The 13,451-nt window shown below is 34.9% G+C and overlaps 6 protein-coding genes and 1 pseudogene across 6 annotated transcripts in view; 1 reads left to right on the forward strand and 6 right to left on the reverse strand.

Moving 5' to 3' along the window:
• LOC106342808 (cysteine synthase, chloroplastic/chromoplastic) overlaps positions 1-465 on the reverse strand; it is a 2,787-nt gene extending 2,322 nt beyond the window's left edge. Inside the window, 1 exon segment of the mRNA XM_013781842.1 lies at positions 88-465. Within this exon segment, the coding sequence (XP_013637296.1) occupies positions 88-321 (234 nt within the window). The 5' untranslated portion in view covers positions 322-465.
• LOC106339220 (molybdopterin synthase catalytic subunit) lies at positions 379-1,563 on the forward strand. The gene is made up of 2 exons (XM_013778011.1): positions 379-438; positions 796-1,563. Exons 1-2 carry the CDS (start codon positions 379-381, stop codon positions 1,378-1,380), a joined length of 645 nt encoding a protein of 214 aa, XP_013633465.1. The 3' UTR covers positions 1,381-1,563.
• A 954-nt stretch (positions 1,564-2,517) lies between these two features.
• Positions 2,518-3,999, reverse strand: LOC106339221 (probable polygalacturonase At2g43860). The gene is made up of 4 exons (XM_013778012.1): positions 3,532-3,999; positions 3,153-3,442; positions 2,848-3,073; positions 2,518-2,766 (listed from the first exon to the last, which is right to left on the reverse strand). The coding sequence occupies exons 1-4, from the start codon at positions 3,997-3,999 to the stop codon at positions 2,518-2,520; spliced, it is 1,233 nt and encodes a 410-aa protein (XP_013633466.1).
• A 1,597-nt stretch (positions 4,000-5,596) lies between these two features.
• LOC106341611 (probable polygalacturonase At2g43860) lies at positions 5,597-7,076 on the reverse strand. Its single transcript, XM_013780334.1, has 4 exons — positions 6,606-7,076; positions 6,227-6,516; positions 5,928-6,153; positions 5,597-5,845 (listed from the first exon to the last, which is right to left on the reverse strand). The coding sequence occupies exons 1-4, from the start codon at positions 7,074-7,076 to the stop codon at positions 5,597-5,599; spliced, it is 1,236 nt and encodes a 411-aa protein (XP_013635788.1).
• A 1,278-nt stretch (positions 7,077-8,354) lies between these two features.
• LOC106339222 lies at positions 8,355-9,036 on the reverse strand (annotated as a pseudogene).
• Positions 9,037-9,698: 662 nt separating this feature from the next.
• LOC106339223 (probable polygalacturonase At2g43860) lies at positions 9,699-11,181 on the reverse strand. Its single transcript, XM_013778013.1, has 4 exons — positions 10,714-11,181; positions 10,335-10,624; positions 10,030-10,255; positions 9,699-9,947 (listed from the first exon to the last, which is right to left on the reverse strand). Exons 1-4 carry the CDS (start codon positions 11,179-11,181, stop codon positions 9,699-9,701), a joined length of 1,233 nt encoding a protein of 410 aa, XP_013633467.1.
• Positions 11,182-12,610: 1,429 nt separating this feature from the next.
• LOC106341602 (probable polygalacturonase At2g43860) overlaps positions 12,611-13,451 on the reverse strand; it is an 11,798-nt gene continuing 10,957 nt past the window's right edge. The window contains exons 3-4 of the mRNA XM_013780328.1: positions 12,946-13,171; positions 12,611-12,859 (exon numbers count right to left, since the gene is read on the reverse strand). Of these exons, the coding sequence (XP_013635782.1) occupies positions 12,611-12,859; positions 12,946-13,171 (475 nt within the window). The remainder of the gene's footprint in view (positions 12,860-12,945; positions 13,172-13,451) is intronic.

The raw sequence follows: 13,451 nt of genomic DNA on the forward strand, positions 1-13,451 counted from the left end.
CCCCCCCCCCCCCCCCCACAAAGTAAGAAACTTTATCACCAATCTAGCTTTCCTTTCTCACTACTATGAAGACAAAACACATCTAACCTGAGCAGCATTCTCGGCGATGTTGAGACCTTCAACCCCAGCTTCAACCTATGCAGACACAGCCTTGCACACAACATCACTACACCTCTGGCTCTGGCTATTAAGCGTGAAAGCAGCCGCCTTTCTAGAGGATAAGGAGAGAGAAGCTAGCTGTGGAGAGTAGTTGAAAGGACGGTGGCGAGAAGTCAACGGGTTAAGGAGGAAACCAGAGGAAGAAGATGTAGCAGCAGCCATGGTTTGATGATCTTTCGTCCCTCACTCACTTTCCCAAAATAGTATCCACAAAGAGAGATGCTTCTCTCTCCTTTGAAGAGACGCTTCACTGTAGCTTCCGAAAACGACGTCGCTTTGGTAAAAAAAAACAGAGGAAAAAAAAAAGAAGAGACTTTCACATTAAACGTTCGTTTGTGTTTTGTCTTAATCTGATTCTCGCTCACCAACCTATTAGTCCAAAGGAGAGGTGATTGTGGAAGCACATGCTCTTCTTCTTCATCATCTGTCCCTACCAAACCCCGAAAGGTCAAGTTCTAATCTTTGTTTTTTTCAATGTTTTGTTGTCTGTGTAGCTGTTAAAGAGAGAAAAGTATCAAACTTTCATTGTATTAAGATATCTCTGTGTGTTCTGTTCCATTAGATCTTTGACTAATTGTCTGATTATTAGCTTTCTTTGATAAGTAATGGTGTTTGTTGATTGGCTCTACAGTTTAGAGTTCGCTGTACTCTCTCATAAGAACTAAAAGATGTCTTCAGAGGAGAATAACCTTAGCCAAGTACTTTGACTACGTCAGCACCCCACAAGCCGGCGCCATAGCAACATTCTCAGGCACCACAAGAGACACATTCGAGGGGAAAACAGTTATGGAGCTGAGGTACGAAGCATACGTACCAATGGCAACAAGATACCTCAGCTCCATCTGCGCATCCGCTAGATCAAACTGGGACATCCACAAGATCGCTGTCGCCCACCGTCTGGGGCCAGTTCTTGTTGGGGAAACCAGCGTGTTTGTGGCGGTCTCGTCTGTTCACCGTGGGGACGGTTTAGACGCTTGCAAGTTCTTGATTGATGAGCTGAAGGCTTCGGTTCCGATATGGAAGAAAGAGGTGTATGCTAATGGAGAGGTTTGGAAGGAGAATGCTGAGTTTCTGGAGAAGAGGTTGGAGCTTGCAGAGACAAGAGGCAGTTTAGTGAAGAAACATGTGGCTGGAGAACATAAGAGAAGTTGCTGTGGAAGTAAAGTTAGAGTACAAGAAGATGAAGATCATACAGACATAGCAGGAGATAACAAAGAGTGATGTTTGTTTTGCTTTCTCTAGTGTTTTTAAAACCGGACCGACCGGTGGTTAGACCAGGTTCGACCATGAACCAATCACATAGTTGGGTTGGATCTAATAATTGATTCGGTTCCGCTTCCGGTCCGTTTTTGAAAACATTGGTTTTCTCTCAATAAACAAAATGTCTTAAAGCACATTGTTGAATCTAAAGACTTTAATTCAAAGTTAGTTGCAAAGCTTTCACAGGTTTAAAACTTTCAGATCTCTCCCAAGAAGATATCTTTGTCGCTACTGCAAGAACCAACGATAGGCTCAGTAGGGTGAAACACACACTCATTAACAGAGCCTTTATGTCCCAGGAGCTTATAGAGAATGCGCCGAGTGGTTGTGTCCCATACATGAACCATACGGTCCGCGCTACCAGCAGTGACTTTAGCACCATCAGGCGACCAAGAACACTTCAGCAGATTCTTCTCAAAGTTCTGCTGATGATACCCTTCAAAGACCTTCACGCACCCATCAAAATACAGTAAAACCTCTATAAATTAATAATGTCGGGACTTTGAAAATTTATTAAATTATAGAGATATTAATTTATAAAAAAATTCTTATTTAGATTTTTTATTTTAAGATATATGTATTCTAAATTAAGAAAAATATTTGATTTTACTGTATAGAATTTAATTGTTATTTTTTGAAATTTGACATTTGTATTAATTTTATTATATTATTTGGTGTATATATATAATATATATTGCATAGAGTTTAAAATATTAAGTGTGAATATAGAACAAACAATATAATAATAGGTTCTTATTTATATAAAATATGTATACATATAAATTATTAATTTATAATTTTAATGGGACTATATAATTATATAAAATTTTATAAAATATTATTATTTTATTATTTTATAAATTTTTGTCTAATTTTGATTCGGTCTAAGTTGGGACTGATGAAATTTATTCATTTATAGAAATTATTAATTTATCGATTATTAATTTATTGAGGTTCTACTTAAGCAGCAACCTAGAAATCAAAGGGAAAAAAAACAACTAGCAAACAATACGACGTCGTTCACTGATTCAGCTTCATAAACTCATCTTCAGTCAATGAGCAGTCGGGACAACATCTATTCGGTGATCCTTCCATATATCATATCAAAAGCATGTCTCTCTTCAGACAAGGAGTGAACGGGACAACGACATCATTAGCTAATCCATTTGCATTATTGCAAGAAGCCTGAGCCGATCCATTAATCCTTTGCAAGACGAGATTCACATTACCCATTACAATATCGGTACATGGTTTCTCCCTACTGCAATCCAACATAACCGCCACTTCCGTATTCGATGTCCCTTGTATATCTTCATATCTCACATTCGATATTTCAACTCCAGATTCCTGTAATAAAATATACAAATTAATTGACTCGATATAAATAATTAGGGGTACTAAGATACGGTTATTTAATTTAATTTTTACCTTTTTAGGGCAAGGTTTGTCAAGACAATAGTGTTGGTTAATGATGATAGGGTTCTTGACCATCTTCATTTTAATATGTTGGAAAACAATGTTTCTAACAAAACTCTTGCTATATTTTCCCCATGTCTTGATCCTTACTCCGTTATCCGTTGACGTGAAATCCACGTTACTCACCAGCACGTTCTCCACTCCTTGCTCGTCCTCTGATCTTCCAAGACTTCCAATACTATGTTGGAGGATCCACAAACCAAATTAAGTTGAGATATTAAGTAACTTGTGTGGCAAGAAATGAATTTTTGTGTTACCTGATGCCATGGCCTGGACCGCATTGAATGCCTTGTATAGAAACCTGAGTGGATCCTGGACCGATGGAGATGCAATCGTCCCCGGTTCCAATTCTTGAGTTAGTGATATTCACTAAATGAGACTTCCCGATGTGAATCCCATCGGTGTTAGGGCTATCCGCATCAGCAGAAACTTTAACGCCGTCAATCTTAACGTTATTGCTCTGGTAGATAACTATATGGAACTTCTGGCTATTGATCGACGTTAAACCGTAGATACTGATGTTATTCGAATCAGTAAATAACAAAGTCTGCAAAAACAGTTCACAAACAAGTAAAGTTAATATATAAACTGCATGTATATCAGGGAAGTTTATAGTTACTTGTGGGTCAAGCGAACCTTAGCACCAGTAGGGCATTTTTTGCCACCACTGTTCTTGCATTTCCACAAACTAGAGCCTTGTGCGTCAAGTACACCACCGTAGATTGAAACATTAGTGACTCCATCGAACATGATCCACTGTAGTGAGCTTGCGATAACTCTAAAATCCTCCGGTGCAATAATTGAACCGGCTATACGAAACGATATTGGAGCATTCGTACATTTGTTGCCTTGGAATACAAGGTTTCCGACTAAGAACCGTCCTTTTGGTACAATAATAGTTGTGGGATTAGGAGAGGCACATGCGACTTGCCATGCGGCTAAGAAGGCTTTGGTTGAGTCTTTTAAGCCATCTGGTTTAGCTCCGTAGGTTAAGACATTGAGGGATGTGATTGGGGTCGGTTTGGCTAATGATGAGATTAGGATGAAATCAAGAAAGATGAGAGTCAGAGGAAGAAGAAGAAGACATGATGTTTTGTGAATCATTTTTGTGTTTTTTTTTTCAGAGAAGGTTAGTCTATTGAGGATGAATGATATTGGAGAAGAAGGTATGTGAGAGGGGAATTTATAGGAATGTTATGTTAGTAAGGTAAAGGTTTAATTTGAGGCAAAATAAATTATGATTGTATAAGGAAGTTTATATTTTATTTTATTAATATATAATTTCGTCAACTTTTACCCAGATTCTGTAAAATGAATATTATTGATTTAGTTTATGAAATACTAATTATTCACGAGATAAATTTCCATGTACAACAGCATACCGGTTACAGTAACTGTGTACTAAACTAGAATAGTCCAATTTGACAAAGAATTATGAATGATTTGGGGTTTGTTGAATAGTTAGTATAATTAATTGGTGAATATTTGGTTGAAACTGATTAGGTTCTATAGATTTGGTAGTCTTTCTCTTTTTAGATTGATTAAAGATTGAGTAAATGAAAAATATTTGGTATATCTTATGATTGTACGTTTTCCCTTGTATGTATTTTTTATTATTTATTTTAAATATGAACTAATGACTATTAGTAAATAGTGATTTAATAAAAGTTTCATCATGTATACATATCTCACATGCATGTTCAAATTCTTTGACTAAAGTAAACCCTAAACTCCCTGGTGAATAACAGAAAATCATAAGTCATTTGAATTGACAAAGATAAATAACAAACAATACTAGTAAGCGGAATTAATTAGTAGAAACATGTTATAAATTACAAGATCAGAGGATTAATGATCAGTCAACGTTTTGAATAGATTTCGAAACAGGTTGACTGTTAATTAGACCAAAGAGGATTCACCAATCGATAGAGAATATAGAAATGTAGCAATGCACATTCTTTTAGTAAACTTGAGATTGAACAGAAACAAAGCTCTCATGAAGAAGATGAGGTTGAGAGGATCTGGAATTGAATGAATATTTCTGTTAATCGTAAATGTTGATGTACACAGTGTATATACAAGAGTAAACCATCCGATACAAGCCGGTTCTAACTAAACCATAATCTAGTGTATAAACCATACTTAATACATTTTACAAAAGGTAATGAATAATATAGAGTTGTGAAATACAGGAAACATGCATTAAACCAAGGATGTCCGTAGCTTTGCTTGCGTTAAATTCACAATTCATTACGTAATATTTTGTCTTGATTTCTTTATGTATTCATATGTCAAATTTTCTATAAAAAGTTAGTTCATCTATTACATTTTTGGGTCGATTACTAGTATCTAATAGTCTACTACATAACCCCAAAGAAAAAATCATAGCTGAAAGTCAAAAACTCATAAAGAAAACTACTATCATTTGAAACATTTTATAATTTTAGAAAGTGCAGTTAACATTTTGCTTACGTTACTGAAATATAATGATCTGAGCCAAAACTTTAATCATTACTTTAAAAGTTCATACCATAAGTTCGAGTACAAAACATTTAAAGATCAAAAGAAGTAGCAACATAGAAACCAAAGGAAAAAAAACAACTAGCAAACAATAAAGCGTCGTTCACTGATTCAGCTTCATAAACTAATCTTTAGCCAAGGAGCAATCGGGACGACATCGATTCGGTGATCCTTCCATATATCATGTCAAAAGCAAGTCTCTCTTTAGACAAGGAGTGAACGGGACAACGACATCATTAGCTAATCCATTTGCATTGTTGCAAGAAGCCTGAGCCGACCCATTAACCATTTGCAAGACGAGATTCACATTACCCATTACAATATCGGTACATGGTTTATCCTTACTACAATCCAACATAACCGCCACTTCCGTATTCGATGTCCCTTGTATATCTTCATATCTCACATTTGATATTTCAACTCCAGATTCCTGAAATAAAGTATACAAATTAAATGACTCAATATAAATAATTAAAGGTAATATATAAGATACGATTAATTATTTTCTATACCTTTTTAGGGCAAGGTTTGTCAAGACAATAGTGTTGGTTTATGATAATCGGGTTCTTGACCATCTTCATATTAATATGTTGGAAAACAATGTTTCGTACGAAACTCTTGCTAACTTTTCCCCATGTCTTGATCCTAACTCCGTTATCAGTTGACATGAAATCCACGTTACTCACCATCACGTTCTCCACTCCTTGCTCGTCCTCTGATCTACCAAGACTCCCGATACTGTTTTGGAGGATCCATAAACAGGTTAAGATATTAAGTAACTTGTTTGGCAAGAAACGAATTTTTGTGTTACCTGATGCCATGGCCTGGACCGCATTGAATGCCTTGTATAGAAACATAAGTGGATCCTGGACCGATGGAGATGCAATCGTCCCCGGTTCCAATTCTCGAGTTAGTGATATTCACGGAGTGAGAGTTCTTTATGTGAATCCCATCGGTGTTAGGACTATCCGCATCAGCAGAAACTTTAACGCCGTCAATCTTAACGTTATTGCTCTGGTCGATAACTATATGGAACTTCTGGCTATTGATCGAAGTTAAACCGTAGATACTGATGTTATTCGAATCAGTAAATAACAAAGTCTGCAAAAATAGTTCACAAACAAGTAAAGTTAATATATAAACTGCATGTATATCAGGAAAGTTTATAGTTACTTGTGGGTCAAGCGAACCTTAGCACCAGTAGGGCATTTTTTGCCACCACTGTTCTTGCATTTCCACAAACTAGAGCCTTGTGCGTCAAGTACACCACCGTAGATTGAAACGTTAGTGACTCCATCGAACATGATCCACTGTAGTGAGTTTGCGATAACTCTAAAATCTTTCGGTGCAATAATTGAACCGGCTATACGAAAAGATATTGGAGCATTCGTACACTTGGTGCCTTGGAATACAAGGTTTCCGACCAAGAACCGTCCTTTTGGTACAATAATAGTTGTGGGATTAGGAGAGGCACATGCGACTTGCCATGCGGCTAAGAAGGCTTTGGTTGAGTCTTTTGAGCCATCTGGTTTAGCTCCGTAGGTTAAGACACTGAGGGATGTGATTGGGGTCGGTTTGGCTAATGATGAGATTAGGATGAAATCAAAGAAGATGAGAGTCAGAGGAAGAAGAAGAAGAAGACATGATGTTTTGTGAATCATTTTTGTGTTTTTTTTTTCAGAGAAGGTTAGTCTATTGAGGATGAATGATATTGGAGAAGAAGGTATGTGAGAGGGGAATTTATAGGAATGTTATGTTAGTAAGGTAAAGGTTTACGTAAAGGTTTAATTAGAGGCAAAATAAATTATGATTGTATATCGAAGTTTATATTTTATTTTATTAATATATTTTTTCGTCAACTTGTACCCAGATTCTGTAATATGAATATGATTGATTTAGCTTAAGAAAATACTAATTATTCACGAGATAAATTTCCATGTAAAACAGCACTACCGGTAACCGTAACTGTGCACGAAACTAGAAAGTCTAGAATAGTCAAGTTTGACAAAGACTTATTAATGATTTGGGGTTTATTGAATAGTTAGTATAATTAAGGGTACTATAGATTTGGTATCTTTTTCTCTTTTTAGATTGATTAAAGATTGAGTAAATGAAAAATATTTGGTATATCTTATGATTGTACGTTTTCCCTTGTATGTATTTTTTTTTTGTTATTGTTTATTATATGAAGTGAATGGCAAGTTAATAAAGTTTCATCATGTATACATATCTCACATGCATGGTCAAATTTTTTGATTTTCGGATCACTAAAGTAAATCCTGGACTCCCTGGTGAATAACAGAAAATCATTAGTCATTTGAACTGAATACGAAATATAACGAACTTAAAATATTAGTAAGCAGAACTAAAGATAATTAGTAGAAACCATGATATAAATTGCAAGATCAGTAGATTATATGATCAGTCAACGTTTTGGATAGATTTCGATTTTCGAAACTGGTTGGTTGTTAATAAGACCAAAGAGGATTCACCAATCGATAGAGAATATATATAGAAATGTGGCAATGCACATTCAAAACATTTTACAAAAGGTAATGAATAAATATAGAGTCGTGACATACAGGAAACATGCATTAAACCAAGGATGTCCGTAGCATTGCTTGTGTTAAATTCACACTTCATAACGTAAGACTAGAGCTGGACCCGCCCGACCGGACGGATCTTTTTTTGTTTACGTAATGTAACAAAATATTTTTTACACCATTATATAATCTATAAAAATTATAATAAAATGGCAAAAAAAATACATCACATAATACATATATTGCTGTTACATAATTCCACTAATAGTAAAAGTAAAATGATTTATATAACTTTAAATGCAAATATCACGTAAATATTTGTTTTTATTTGACCAATATCATTTTTATTTACCCGATATCGAGTTGGCTAGTGGTAAAAGAAATGCTACTAGCCTTTCATTGGTCGGGTTTGATACGCGTTGGATATTGTTCAACGAGGTCCCATCTACATTGCTTTGAGTTGAAAGCAAACACCCCATCCAAAAAAGTGACCGCGTGGAGCTTCCCGTCAATAGTAAAAGTGATTCCGTCGCAATCCAATCCATAGCAAGGGAGATCCCAAGTTTGAGTACAAGTGTTGAATACCTCAAACGACTCCTTCCAGGAACCATCTTGATGGTAGCGTCCTAGTACATATATCTTTCCATCAAGGACCCTGGCAGAAAGTTCATCTAACTCCACTGGCATGCGTGGAGCCTTAAGCCACCTGTGAGTCTTGCAATCAAGAATCGAGACACCAGAGGTCCGCTGCGGTTGAGAAGGTTTATCTGCTACGCCAATGTTGTAGATATCAGAACCAACAGCCACAAGATCTGAATAATACGAACCCACGACACGAGGAGGAGGAGAATAAGCATCATCACCGGGGGGCATTGGGACTCTACCCAAAACATAGCCACCGGGGGGCATTGGGACTACTCTTGGAGTTGAGTGTGTACCACTTATACGAACCCAACCCGACCCTCAAGCACACATAGAGACAACTCTCCTTTAGGCCCAAGACTGCCCTAACCTTGTAAAGCTCAGGTGAAGCCACCATAGATCGAAAGCTCTTGGATACTAGCGACAGCTCTTGGAAAAAATTTTGTTAACAACTTTATATAGATACTAATTTTTGGAAATTAACATAAAACTAACTTTTCGTTCTTTGTATTAAAAATAAACTTTTTCAAAAGCAAAGCTATATTAATATAGATTGCATTGCATAATTGTTATTTTTTTGAAATTTGACATTTATATTAATTTATTATATTATTTGGTGTATATAATATATATTACATAAAACTTAAATATGGCTTTATATATAATATTACTAAATCACATCAAAAATATATTAAGTGTTAAGAAAATAAAAAGATAATTCTATTGTGAATATAAAAAAACAATATAATAATAGGTTTTTACTTATATAAAATATGTATACATATAATTTATTAATATATAATTTTAATGGGATTATATATTTACATAAAAAAATTGAAAAACTCATTATCTTATTATTTTATCGATTTATGTCAACTTTTAAACCAACACAAGTTGGATCCGGCGAAATTTATTAATTTATAAGAATTATTAATTTATTGAGTATTAACTTATAGATGCTGTAAGTAGCAATGTAGAAACCAAAGGAAAAAACAACTAGCAAACAATACGACGTCGTTCACTGATCCAGCTTCATAAACTCATCTTCAGTCAATGAGCAATTGGGACGACATCGATTCGCGGTGATCCTTCCATATATCATATCAAAAGCATGTCTCTCTTCAGACAAGGAGTGAACGGGACAACAATATCATTAGCTAATCCATTTGCATTGTTGCAAGAAGCCTGAGCCGATCCTTTAACCATTTGCAAGACGAGATTCACATTGCGCATTACAATATCGGTACATGGTTTCTCCTTACTACAGTCCAACATAACCGCCACTTCCGTTTTCGATGTCCCTTGTATATCTTCATATCTCACATTTGATATTTCAACTCCAGATTCCTGTAATAAAATATACAAATTAAATGGCTCAATATAAATAATTAAAGGTAATATAAGATATGGTTAATTAATTTCTTGTTACCTTTTTAGGGCAAGGTTTGTCAAGACAATAGTGTTGATTTATGATAATCGGGTTCTTGACCATCTTCATTTTAATATGTTGGAAAACAATGTTTCGTACGAAACTCTTGCTATCTTTTCCCCATGTCTTGATCCTAACTCCGTTATCAGTTGACATGAAGTCCACGTTACTCACGATCACGTTCTCCACTCCTTGCTCGTCCTCGGATCTCCCGAGACTTCCAATACTATTTTGGAGGATTCACAAACCAAAATAAGTTGAGATATTCAGTAACTTGTGTGGCAAGAAACGAATTTTTGTGCTACCTGATGCCATGGCCTGGACCGCATTGAATGCCTTGTATAGAAACATAAGTGGATCCTGGACCGATGGAGATGCAGTCGTCCCCGGTTCCAATTCTTGAGTTAGTGATATTCACTGAGTGAGAGTTCTCGATGTGAATCCCATCGGTGTTAGGACTATCCCCATCAGCAAAAACATTAACGCCGTCAATCTTAACGTTATTGCTTTGGTCGATAACTATATGGAACTTCTGGCTATTGATCGAAGTTAAACCGTAGATACTGATGTTATTCGAATCAGTAAATAACAAAGTCTGCAAAATAGTTCACAAACAAGTAAAGTTAAATATATAAACCGCTTATTTATCAAGAAATGTTGTTGTTACTTGTGCGTCAAGCGAACCTTAGCACCAGTAGGGCATTTTTTGCCACCACTGTTCTTGCATTTCCACAAACTAGAGCCTTGTGCGTCAAGTACACCACCGTAGATTGAAACATTAGTGACTCCATCGAACATGATCCACTGTAGTGAGCTTGCGATAATTTTATAGTCTTCCGGAGCAATAATTGAACCGGCTATACGAAAAGATATTGGAGCATTCGTACACTTGGTGCCTTGGAATACAAGGTTTCCGACCAAGAACCGTCCTTTTGGTACAATAATAGTTGTGGGATTAGGAGAGGCACATGCGACTTGCCATGCGGCTAAGAAGGCTTTGGTTGAGTCTTTTGAGCCATCTGGTTTAGCTCCGTAGGTTAAGACACTGAGGGATGTGATTGGGGTCGGTTTGGCTAATGATGAGATTAGGATGAAATCAAGAAAGATGAGAGTCAGAGGAAGAAGAAGAAGACCTGATGTTTTGTGAATCATTTTTTGTGTTTTTTTCAGAGAATGTTAGTCTATTGAGGATGAATGATATTGAGAAGAAGGTATGTGAGAGGGGAATTTATAGGAATGTTATGTTAGTTTAGTAACGTAAAGGTTTAGTTTGATGCAAAATAGATTATGATTGTATATGGTAGTTTATATTTTATTTTATTAATATATAATTTCGTCGACTTGTACCCAGATTCTGTAATATATATGGATATTATTGATTTAGTTCAAGAAAATAGTAATTATTCACAAGATAAATTTCTATGTACAACAGCATTACCGGTTTCAGTAACTGTGCACTAAACTAGAAAGTCTAGAATAGTCCAATTTGACAAAGATTTATGAATGATTTGGGGTTTATTGAATAGTTAGTATACTTAATTGGTGAATATTTGGTTGAAACTGATTAGGTTCTATAGATTTGGTAGTCTTTCTCTTTTTAGATTGATTAAAGATTGAGTAAATGAAAAATATTTGGTATATCTTATGAATTATATGATTGTACGTTTTCCCTTGTATGTATTTTTGTTATTATTTATTTTTAAATATGAACCAATGACTATTAGTGAATAGTGATTTAATAAAAGTTTCATCATGTATACATATCTCACATGCATGTTCAAATTCTTTGACTAAAGTAAACCCTAAACTCCCTTGTGAATAACAGAAAATCATAAGTCATTTGAATTGACAAAGATAAATAACATACAATACTAGTAAGCGGAATTAATTGATTAGTAATGATCAGTCAACGTTTTGAATAGATTACGAAACAGGTTGATTGTTAATTAGACCTAAGAGGATTCACCAATCGATAGAGAATATAGAAATGTAGCAATGCACATTCACAACATCTTACAGAGGGTAATGAATAAATATAGAGTTGTGTAATACAGGAAACATGCATTAAACCAAGGATGTCCGTAGCTTTGCTTCGTTAAATTCACAATTCATTACGTAAGATTTTGTTTCTTGATTTCTTTATGTATTCATATGTCAAATTTTCTATAAAAAGTTAGTTCATCTATTACATTTTTGGGTCGATGAGTAGTATCTAATAGTCTCTACTACATAACCCCCAAAAGAAAAATCATAGCTAAAACTCATAAAGAAGACTACTATCATTTGAAACCTTTTATAATTTTAGAAAGTGCAGTTAACATTTTGCTTATGTGAACAAAGTTTATCGTTACGTTACTGAAATATAATGATCTGAGCCAAAACTTTAATCATTACTTTAAAAGTTCATACCATAAGTTCGAGTACAAAATTTTTTAAAGATCAAAATAAGTAGCAACATAGAAACCAAAGGAAAAAGAACAACTAGCAAAAAATACAGCGTCGTTCACTGATTTAGCTTCATAAACTCATCTTTAGTCAAGGAGCAGTCGGGACGACATCGATTCGGTGATCCTTCCATATATCATGTCAAAAGCAAGTCTCTCTTTAGACAAGGAGTGAACGGGACAACGACATCATTAGCTAATCCATTTGCATTATTGCAAGAAGCCTGAGCCGATCCATAAACCATTTGCAAGACGAGATTCACATTACCCATTACAATATCGGTACATGGTTTATCCTTACTACAGTCCAACATAACCGCCACTTCCGTATTCGATGTTCCTTGTATATCTTCATATCTCACATTTGATACTTCAACTCCAGATTCCTGTAATAAAATATACCAATTAAATGACTCAATATAAATAATTAAAGGTAATATAATATACGGTTAATGAATTTTTTTTTTATTACCTTTTTAGGGCAAGGTTTGTCGAGACAATAGTGTTGGTTTATGATAATCGGGTTCTTGACCATCTTCATATTAATATGTTGAAAAACAATGTTTCGTACGAAACTCTTGCTATCTTTTCCCCATGTCTTGATCCTAACTCCGTTATCAGTTGACATGAAATCCACGTTACTCACGATCACGTTCTCCACTCCTTGCTCGTCCTCGGATCTCCCGAGACTTCCAATGCTATTTTGGAGGATTCACAAACAGGTTAAGATATTGATATTAAGTAACTTTTGTGGCAACTCAATATTCACAAACAGGTTAAAACTATATTAAATTATATTAAATTTTACATATTTTAATTAGAATATTTTTAATATCTTTACCTTTTTATTTGAAATGCAACTCAATATTTTTTTTAACAATTATAACAAAATATTTAAAAAATATTTTTAGAATTTGTTTGAAAAATATGAAAATTACATTTTAAATTAAAATTATCCTAAAATATGATAAGTTTTGA

Source organism: Brassica oleracea, chromosome C4, assembly GCF_000695525.1.
Source record: "Brassica oleracea var. oleracea cultivar TO1000 chromosome C4, BOL, whole genome shotgun sequence".
Classification (NCBI taxonomy): Eukaryota; Viridiplantae; Streptophyta; class Magnoliopsida; order Brassicales; family Brassicaceae; genus Brassica; species Brassica oleracea.